The sequence below is a fragment of the Hypomesus transpacificus genome, chromosome 14, assembly GCF_021917145.1.
Source record: "Hypomesus transpacificus isolate Combined female chromosome 14, fHypTra1, whole genome shotgun sequence".
Lineage (NCBI taxonomy): Eukaryota > Metazoa > Chordata > Actinopteri > Osmeriformes > Osmeridae > Hypomesus > Hypomesus transpacificus.
The window spans coordinates 11104741-11115412 of NC_061073.1; the positions used below are offsets into that span (position 1 = coordinate 11104741).

Below are 10672 nucleotides of genomic sequence, written 5' to 3' on the forward strand. Positions count from 1 at the left end.
ATGGTGATGGAGGCGATAGTGATGGAGGTGATGGTGTTGGAGGTGGTGGAGGAGGTGGAAGAGGTGCTGGTGGTGACGGTGGGCCCCTGGAGGTCACATGCTGGGGGGAGGGTGTTGAAATCACATGAGCCATCCTTGCCTTAAGCCAGGAAGACCCTGGCACTGTACATAAACGTTCATATGTGTGCGGAGGGGGTCACACCAGGTCAGTGTTGCCAACTGTGCCAGTCAGGGGGCTGGGGGTGTCTATCCTGGGGCTTGTTCTCTGGTGGGCTTCTGCGTCAATAAAGGTGGATGGGGGTTCAGGGGCTGCAGTGCGGTTGGCAAAGTCAACAAAGGAAGGGCAAGCTGACTTCAAGGCCTGAGGGTGGTGAGGGGGAGGTGGGGTGGGGGGGTGGGGGGGGGGCTCCCATATCCTGGTTACACGTGTCACTCGTCCTGTCCCTCACACATACACATTTTTACACATGCCATGCACACAACGATGCACAACGTCCACTCACACGCCTATGTATACTTACACACCTGTACACACTCCTACACACCTGCACACGCACACACTCCCGCGTGCGAACATAGACTAACTTATTGTTATTCAATACGCAGAAAGATCACAGACCCTTTTTTGCATACGTTTAACATGTGATCTGAATGTAAATGCGGTTTGTCTCCCTTTGTCCGTGACATCCTCTCTCTCCCAAACAAACTCCTCACACATACATTTAGGTACACCCTCAAATGCACATAAATATGCACGCACACTTACACGCGGTCTCTCAAACACACACACAGACACACTCTCAAACACACATATCTGATTGAGGGAAAGCAGGGGCCGGCATGTGGCGGTAATAATCTCTGCAGGGGATCTCCATTGGATGCAGTCCCATCATTACGTTTGTGTTGAACACCGGCCCATTTAAATGTCAGCTTGATGGGCCGCTACGCCTGCCACTACCGCCACCGAGGAGGTAAATACCAGACCAATAGAACGAAGCGGGAGATAGACTGTCTTGTCCCCCCCGCCTTACCACGCCCCCCCCCCCCCATACCCATCTTTTGCCTGACAGAAAAAAAAAAACACTGATCTGATGAGCAGAAATTACCTTTTAATTACCCAATTCTTTAGACTCATATAATTGTTTTGGTCACACAACAAACGCAAGGCCTGTAATTTGAAAGCTATTTTCAAGGGAGTGAAATGAAAATAGGGGTAGATGAGAGAGGGAGCCGAATGGCTCAGCAAGGTTGGAGAGGAGACAAGTAGTGTATGCCTGTGTTGTTCCATGGAGGAACTCATTAGTTTGTTGGCCAGTATTGACAGTATTTGTTTACAGCGTTGTATTTACAGCATGTGTTTACAGCGTGTGTTAACAGCATTATGTTTACAGCATGTGTTCTCTCATTGTGGACCTCCCAGATCTGTTGGTGGACCTAACAGCACCACCAAAGCCACATCACAGCATGTTTGATAAGCCAGCCAGGCAGCAGATCCCACTCTTCTACATGGAGATGGGAAGTTAAGAGGACATGACACAACACACGACAGTCTGAGAACACTGAAAGTTGGTAGAAAGTGTTTGTGCAATGGGTCATTTAGAGGCCGGAATTATATAAGGCTGATATAAACAAACAAACACACACAAACAACATTGCTATAAATAAATTGACTAGTGACTGAGCTTAGTCAAGGAGCCATTATGGCTCTTTTGACTTAAAGCCTTTGTACAAGTCCATGTACAACAACCAGACTATTATTGTTGTTTTATTATTATTATTATTATTATTATGTACATTCCAGACATTGTAATAACAAGCGGAGAAAAGGTTAAGAGAAATTAATTAGGAGAAAATAATTGAACATAGAATTTTTTCAGGGATGGTGCTTCTCTGTTTTCATGGAGTTATGTCTCCATCTATTGGCAAATAGGGGGATCAGCTGTCCCGATGTCCAGGAGCTGAGTTCATGTCGGCTACCAGTAACTGTTCTTATAAGGCACTGACCTCGCTTATAGCAGTTCAACGTTTTTATATAAATTCTCTATTAAAAATAAACATGTCTTATATCGAGACGAGAGTTATATCATTAGACTGAAAACAGACGTGCCTTACAAATGTGGCAAACACACACGCATGGCCGGGCATCCACTGGAGAAATGTGTCTCTGATTTTATCCCATTTTGCTGTCCTGCTGTCCTTCCTCACAAGCAGTTGGCAGTCCAGGAGCCATGTCCACAAACAAAATACACATAGAAATGTTACGCTACATTACCAACGGGAGGCGGCAGAGCGCTAACCACATCTAGTCTGCCGGAAGTCTGGCAGAAAGAGAAGAAGAAGCATCGGAAGTTAAGAGTGCTACCACTAGTTAGTACCAACATTCAAGCATTCAAGGTAGTGCACCACCAAGCTAGTCCATCTTATTAGCTGTTTTTTTCTTTCAAACATCGGCTTGCACAACGCTGACATGAAGTCAGGATAAAATGTGTGGTGATGCAATTTTTAACTACTGTAACCTGCAGTCTCTACGTAACCAACGCTAGTAATAGCTAACACCAGTCCATGTCTTAAATTTCCTTGCTGCTTCAGTCGTTTTTTTAGGTTTAGGGTAATTATTGTTACGTCTGGTTATACTTTTTTTTTTTTTTTATCAAAACACGGGACAGAGGCAACCAGGTGAGTCAAGAACGTGGACTAGCCAAATGTGCTTCTAGCTGTTTGATTTCTTGCTTACTCACTCTCGGCGGCATGCTGTTTTTAAAAAGCTGGCGTGACTGAGCTAGCTACTGTACTAAACTTGCACCTGCCTTGATGCCTAACATGAGCTAGTACCAGGTAGCGTCTCTTGCTCATATCTTGCGCCATTCTACCGCATACAACACAGCACTTCATGGTGAGCTGTACGCTGACAAGTTATTTGTAATATAAATTGCATCTGCATGACCCTCATATTTATAGGATTGTGGGGTCCAAAGGGAGCAGAACAGCTCTAGCTAGCTGTCTGATTTAAACGATGGCTACTGGCTAGCCAGCCAACTTCTAACCGGGACAGTAACAGTAGATGCGTAGAATTTTGCTATCATATAGGTAGGCTACTGGTATAATATGTATATAGGTAGCACTACTCGTCTCGTTTACTGACTTCTCTGTTATTATCGGCAATTGTTGGGAAAGTTGAATTTTCACCAGTGGCCTACCATTAAAGTAGCCTGGCTGCCAGCCCAACTTATACAGCCTGGCTGCCAGCCCAAATTCTCCCCGCCCACAAAAAAATTTGGTCGGGAAGTTGGGTCTGGAGGGTCTCGTATTGGGGAACGACTACAGAAAACCAGAATCTGGGCGTACCAATGAAATTGCCAGGGTGGGCTTTATACGATGATGGACAGATGATCAACAGTAACGTAATCAACAACGTCACCAAAGAGCGCTTGGGTTGAATTCGTTTTCAACAAACAACATATTACGTTGCTCTGATTGGTAGTAGGTCTATCCAATTGAGTTAAGAGGCATTTGTTTTACGAGCTCGGTTGACACACGCCCCATAGTCACAGCCCAACGGAGAGTTTTCAGACTCGTATTCTGACTAGACTTATGAGTATGACAACGTCAGGCTACCATTAAAGGTGAATGTCCTACAATGGCACAATGTTATTTAAAGATGTACATGTTTAATGGGATCCTAAACAATTTGGTTACATTTTTAGGTTCATCATGGACGACCTTGCCCAAGCACTCTCATCCAGTTTCGCCATCTCCAAGGAACCGAACAGCACTGCAGCGCCCCATCCACGGCTAGCCCAGTACAAGAGCAAGTACAGCGTTCTAGAGCAGAGTGAACGACGACGACGCTTTTTAGATCTGCAGAAAAAGTATGTTGACCAATGAAACACCTGTGTCATGTATACCTTGCTGATCAACCCACAAATGCAGTGCAGAATATCTTGTCTCTCCTTGTGTAGTTTAAACATGGCTCCAAATACACACCAACATATTTCCCACTCCTCTCCTTTTAGGAAAAGGTTTAACTATGTCAACCATGCCCGTCATCTTGCTGACGGGGACTGGACTGGAGCAGATGACGACACTGAAGAAATGGTGGAGACTAAGGGGGAGGATGAGAAGCAGGTGGAGGATGATGTCCCAGAAATGGAGATTGAACAAGGGGTCAAGCTGCCAAAGTACTATGCCAACCAGGTTAGTCAAAACCAACTCATTTGCACTACTTTGGTATAGACACTCACTTTGGCAATGATCGTTTGGTTGTGATAAGCAGTGATCAAACGTTATACATTGAGTTGTGGGTCTCTAGCTGTTTCAGTAGAGTAATTTGTTCATTATTTGCTATTGTTACACTGAACGGATTGAAGATCAATAAGTCTTTGTTAGTATTTCTCCTCCTAACTTTATGAACTGTATTGATGTAACAACAGATTGAAAAAAACAGTTAATGTTCTTCCAAAACTGCCCTAACCGCCTTTTCATTAACACATGTTTTGCAGAGTTTATTTTCTAACTGCTCGCCTTGTACAAACTACTATATCAGCCTTCGACATGTAGTAAAATAACATCAAAACACCACAGCACAAGTATGGAAGTTAATGCAATAGTTGCTTATCAGTGACAACATTCTGCCATGGTTCATATGGTTGATAATTAAGAAGATACTAACAGAATTAACCTGTGATGATGACTACAATTGAGATGTTGAGGATTATTAAGACGTAATGGTAATTAGGGTGATTGAGGCAATAGCAATGGTGTAATGCAGGGGTTTTCAACTGATTTTGTTCCAGGGACCACCATTCTTACTAGAAAGTAATCCGCGGCCCACTGATGCCTACGTGTGTGTGTGCGTGCCTACGTGTGTGTGTGGGCATGTGGACAGAAGGAAGTGTTAACGTTTGGTTTTCCATGTTGCTTTTATTTAAAAACCTCAAACAAATGTAGATATATCTACTTAAAAACCTCAAACAATATACATAGAATCTGAAAAATTGTAATATGTTTGTGAGATTCTGAACACAAATAAAATCTTAAAATAAAATCAATGGTGGACTGAACAACATAGGCTTGTGACCCCCTGCAATGCCGCGGACCCCGGTTGAAAACCCCTGGTGTAATGTAACTAATACATGCATAACATTCTCTTCCTGTAACGACAGCTCATGCTATCTGAATGGCTTGTTGACGTACCAGTGGATCTGGACACTGATTGGCTCATGGTGGTCTGTCCAGTAGGGAAGAGATCTCTCATTGTCGCCTCAAAGGTAATTTAAGTTAAATAAATAAATATATACAGTGCCCTCCAAAAGTATTGGAACAGTGAGGCGAATTCCTTTATTTTTGCTGTAGACTGAAAACATTTGGGCTTGACATCAAATAATGAACGTGAGACCAGAGATCAACGTTTCAGCTTTTATTTCCAGGTATTTACATCAGGATCTGATGCACAACTAAGAAAATATCACATTTTGTTTGAATCCACCCATTTGTCATGTGATCAAAAGTATTGGAACAGATATACTTAAAACATTTAAGTGAATAAGACTTAATATTTAGTTGCAAATCCTTTGCTTTCAATAACTGCAGCAAGTCTGTGACCCATTGACGTCACCAAACTTTTGCATTCTTCCTTTTTGATGCTTTCCCAGGCTTTCACTGCAGCCTCTTTCAGTTGTTGTTTGTTTTGTGGGGTTCCTCCCTTCAGTCTCCTCTTAAGCAGGTAAAATGCATGCTCTATAGGGTTTAAGTCTGGAGATTGACTTGGCCAGTCTAATACCTTCCATTTCTTGCCCCTGATGAACTCCTTTGTTGTTTTGGCAGTGTGTTTTGGGTCGTTATCTTGCTGCATGATGAAGGCTCTGCCAATCAGTTTGGTTGCATCTTTCCTTAAATTGGCAGACAAAATGTTTCTGTAGACTTCCGAGTTCATTTTGCTGCTGCCATCATGTGTTACATCCTCAATGAAGATTAATGAGCCCGTCCCAGAAGAAGCCATGCAAGCCCAAGCCATGACATTACCTCCACCGTGTTTCACAGGTGAGCTTGTGTGTTTGGGATCATGAGCAGTTCCTTTCTTTCTCCAAACTTTAGCCTTTCCATCACTTTGGTAAAAGTTAATCTTTGTCTCATCAGTCCATAAAACTTTGTCCCAGAATTTTTGAGGTTCATCTCTGTACTTTTTGGCAAATTCCAGCCTGGCCTTCCTATTGTTCTTGCTAATGAGTGGTTTGCATCTTCTGGTGTAGCCCTTGTACTTTTGTTCATGAAGTCTTCTGCGAACAGTAGATAGTGATACCTTCACTCCTGCCATCTGGAGGTTGTTGCTGATCTCACTAACAGTTGTTTTAGGGTCTTTCTTTACAGCTCTCACAATGTTTCTGTCATCAACTGCTGATGTTTTCCTTGGTCTACCTGTTCGACGTCTGTTACTTAGTACACCAGTAGTTTTCTTCTTCTTCAGGACATTCCAAATGGTTGTACTGGCTATGGCCAATGTTTCTGCAATGGCTCTGATTGATTTTCCATCTTCTCTAAGACTCACAATTGCTTGTTTTTCACCCAAAGACAGCGCTCTGGTTTTCATGTTGTTTTCACCTCTGAATACAGTCTGCATAGACAAAACCTATCTTACCCAATCTGAACCTGAGTGTAGACATTCAGTGGTATTTATTGATTGAATAATGTATGTAATAGGACACACCTGGGCAACAAAACACACCTGTCAGTCACATGTTCCAATACTTTTGCTCACGTGACAAATGGGTGGGTTCGAACAAAAAGGTTATATTTTCTAATTTGTGCATCAGATCCTGATGTAAATACCTGGAAATAAAAGCTGAAACGTTGATCTCTGGTTTCACATTCATCGTTTGATGTCAAGCCCAAATGTTTTCAGTCTACAGCAAAAATAAAGGAATTGGCCTCACTGTTCCAATACTTTTGGAGGGCACTGTATATATATATATATATATATATATATATATATATATATATATATATATATATATATATATATATATATATATATATATATATATATATAATGGTTCTAATGTCAATAGAAATATTGCCAATGGATAGACAGACCCTGCACATTTTGTTTGGTTTATTCACTGTATTTGTGTTGAACACTTTCAAGATGTTAATGCTGTCTTTCCACCTTTTGAAAGGGGTCTACTGCAGCGTACACTAAAAGTGGCTACTGTGTCACCCGCTTTCCATCTTTACTGCCTGGAGGGAACAGACACAATTCAGCCATGGGAAAAGGTACTGCTCTCACTTTATTTTGTATGCCCTCCAAACTTTAAAGTCTCACCAAAGCATCCAAATCAGTGTTAATTTCATCAACAAAAATCTAAACCTTACTTTCTGTGACTAACAGGGAACTTCAGCAAAAATTCAACATATTTTTGGGTGATTTTCGAAATGGCGTACTAGCTGAAACCTTTGAATATGTGCTATTTAAATTGATACATTCATTGTGTGCAGATTACACTATCTTGGACTGCATTTACAATGAGGTGGACAGAACCTACTACATACTTGATGTAATGTGTTGGAGGGGTCACCCAGTCTATGATTGCCCGGTAAGATGTTATGTATATCAGAAATAACTAAACTCCTCAAAAAAAGTTCTGAAAGGTTATTTCGGTCGATTATTCCTCCCCTTCAATAATACCAATTGGTATTGTATTTAATATCGTTGGAAAGCCTGATTAGTCACCTTTACAACGAGGTACAACTTGTAAGGATCGTGCATTCATGGAATGAGCAACACAGCAATCCATACAAGTTGTACCTCGTAAAGGTGACTAATCAGGCTTTCCAACGATATTAAATACAATACCAATTGGTATTATTGAAGGGGAGGAATAATCGATTAAATAACCCTTAAGAACTTTTTTTTGAGGAGGTTATAACTCAATATTGTTTTGCATAGTCTTTTTTTATCATTGCCTCAGAATGTTAATCCCCCCCTCCTTTTTGTCCAATTTTACATTGTTTCTCCATCAAAAGACTGAGTTTAGATTCTTTTGGCTAAAGTCCAAAGTCGAAGAGACCAGCGGCCTCTCTGACATCAGCAAACGCAACCCTGTACGTGTTAACCTTGCACATTTTATGTTGAACAATATAATGATGAATGCATACATGTAAGGAGATAAATATTGTCACTTTAACATGAAATGTGCGTTGACTGGTTCCATAGTTTCGGTTTGTGAGTCTTCCAAGCATTGGCTGCTCACTGGAATCCATCCAACAATCACTGGTATCTGAGTACAGCTTTACTGTAAGTCACGTACAGCTTTCTACATCATCAGTTTCAACAGAACTGTGAAAACCATTGATTATTTTTGCTCTGGAGGATTGTGAAACATTTGTGATTCAAATGGTAAATGCTCCTCGCCCCAAATCCCATATTTACCATTTGTTTAACTCCTTGCATCACTCTTGTTCAGGTGGATGGACTCCTGTTCTACCATGGTCAGACCCACTACACACCCGGCAGCACCCCTCTGGTGGGATGGCTCCGGCCCTACATGGTGGCCGACATTCTGGGAATCAAGGTCTCCGATGGGCCCCTCACCACCAAGCCTGTATACGCAAGGGAACAGCTTCAGCAGATACGTGAGCACAAGAAAACCTCGACTGAAGTCAGGCCAGGTGACACAAATGGCCGCTATGAACTTGAGCACCTGTCCACTCCAAACCAGGAGAAAACAGACAGCAGTGCATGTATAGCTGAAAGCCCAGAGACGGAGGCTTGCATGGAGAGGTGAGAGCCCAACATGGGGTGAGTTCAATGCTCACATGTTCAATCTTTTAGTCCTGACTCATTATGCCGACAGACTTTAAAATGCTTCTCATGAACTCCACTGGTTAGGACAGTATAAGTAAATTGCATTTCATTTAGTTACAGTTATGGTTCCTCTACTATAGTTACAGAAGCAAAGTAAAAGCAACTGAAATCTGGTACTTGTGTAATCCACACCCCTAAACAGTGATTTCATATATAAACATAGTAGGTCCTATATTACCGTGTTACTACTGGTATTACTAATGATGTTAGTATTAAATGCACACTGCATTGTTAATGTAAATTTTTCACCATATGAATAGATTCTTCTTAATGCTACACTCCTCCATATCTATATCCAACAACATAAATGTGAGCTTTTTGCTCAAACTTTCCCAGAATGCAGTTTATAAGAAACCATATCTACATTTAGTCATTTAGCAGACGCTCTTATCCTGAGCGACTTACAGTTAGTACAGGGACATTTCCCTCTGGGGCAAGTAGGGTGAAGTGCCTTGCCCAAGAAAACAACGTTGTTTGCATGGCCAGGAATCCAACCGGCAACCGGCAATATCCTGATTCCCTAACCGCCAAGCCATCTAACCCCCCCATATCTCAACTAAACCATACACAAAACCCTATTATACATTTGATTTATGTAATCAGCAAATTGTACACTTGGGTTTAAATATTAATCGATGCTCGACTTAATTCAGAGTTAAATGAAGGCAACATCGTGACAACGCAACTTCTATCATCAGAATACAATGGTCACCTAAAGATGTCTTTTCAAACCTGATAGTTAATGGAAGAATATTTGATCTTTTATTGTACCTTCATCTTAAAATGTTTGTATAATTCACTGCTATTGGAGTGAGGTGTGCATGTGTTCTCTCCCCTCCTTTGTCCTGTCTGAGTGAAGTGCCATGTCTTGGTTGCTACTGTTTTTAATTGACTTTTAATTGAATTTTTCATCTCTACCATTTTTCCAGGTAGATAGCAAGATGGCGTAAGAGTTCTTATAACTTTCACCATGACGGGGAAATAAAAAACGATGTTGCCCTCTTTTTGTTTTACATGTTCTCAAGTGTAGACTGATATTTAACCACATTTACTTCACGAAGACTTTGAACATGTTGAATTGTGAATTAGACTTCAACACGTTTTTGTTTTTTATTCTGAAGTGTTGCTGTAGACATACTTTTGAGCAAGTGGAACAATGTATCATGTATATGATATCAACAATATTTGATTGCACCTAAAATGTGAGTGCCAAACCTAATTTGCTACCTGAGTGAAGTAATGCCTTTTAAGTTAGTTCACTTTTTATGACTAATGTTTTAAATGGCTAGTCTCATGACCAGAGGGTTTTCCTCTGGTGTTTTTAAGACACATGTTTCAGATGTTTATGAATAAAAATTGTACATGCTTTTTCTAATTGAAGCCATTTTGTCATTTTTTTCTGTATGAATTGAATTCAAATGGATGTTTACATATCCAATTCCCACATGTTGCCCACAAACGTCACCACCCTATTGCCAACTGCTAGTACTTGTTGATGGAACAATTACCCATTCATACATAATTTCATATCATTTTTATCTAACTAAACCTTCAGGGATTTTATTATTCAGTTTAAATTAATCTTATTTAGAGACCTTGGATTAGACTCTGACTGAATCTGCAACGACCCCCTGCTTAAATTAAGATAGCCTAAATAAGTATAGGTATTCCTTTTGGTAGGTTTATCTGCTAAAATGAAATTGTTTGCACATGACTAAACATATTGCAACGTCCAGAATCCTAGACTTAACTCCTGCTATCAGCGTACACTCGACTCCTTATACAAACTGAGTACTTTGTTTTTGTAAGGCT

General features: G+C 40.9%; 1 protein-coding gene across 2 annotated transcripts; it reads left to right on the forward strand.

Moving 5' to 3' along the window:
• The first annotated feature begins 2333 nt into the window (after nt 1–2333).
• On the forward strand, nt 2334–10240 carry snupn (snurportin 1). 2 transcript variants are annotated; one of them, XM_047033668.1, is made up of 10 exons: nt 2334–2676; nt 3705–3869; nt 4014–4194; nt 5163–5267; nt 7173–7269; nt 7492–7589; nt 8020–8097; nt 8210–8290; nt 8460–8794; nt 9790–10240. In XM_047033668.1, exons 2-9 carry the CDS (start codon nt 3712–3714, stop codon nt 8778–8780), a joined length of 1119 nt encoding a protein of 372 aa, XP_046889624.1. In that variant the 5' UTR covers nt 2334–2676; nt 3705–3711; the 3' UTR covers nt 8781–8794; nt 9790–10240. The 2 variants fall into 2 exon arrangements, with proteins under 2 accessions (XP_046889624.1, XP_046889625.1); XM_047033669.1 differs by having other exon boundaries at nt 8460–8776.
• The last annotated feature ends 432 nt before the right edge of the window (nt 10241–10672 follow it).

Coding starts and splice junctions, on each gene's coding strand:
- snupn (XM_047033668.1), top strand. CDS start 3,712: ATGGACGACCTTGCCCAAGCACTCTCATCCAGTTTCGCCATCTCCAAG. Junction 4,195..5,162: donor CAAAGTACTATGCCAACCAG/GTTAGTCAAAAC, acceptor CTGTAACGACAG/CTCATGCTATCTGAATGGCT. Junction 8,291..8,459: donor TATCTGAGTACAGCTTTACT/GTAAGTCACGTA, acceptor ACTCTTGTTCAG/GTGGATGGACTCCTGTTCTA.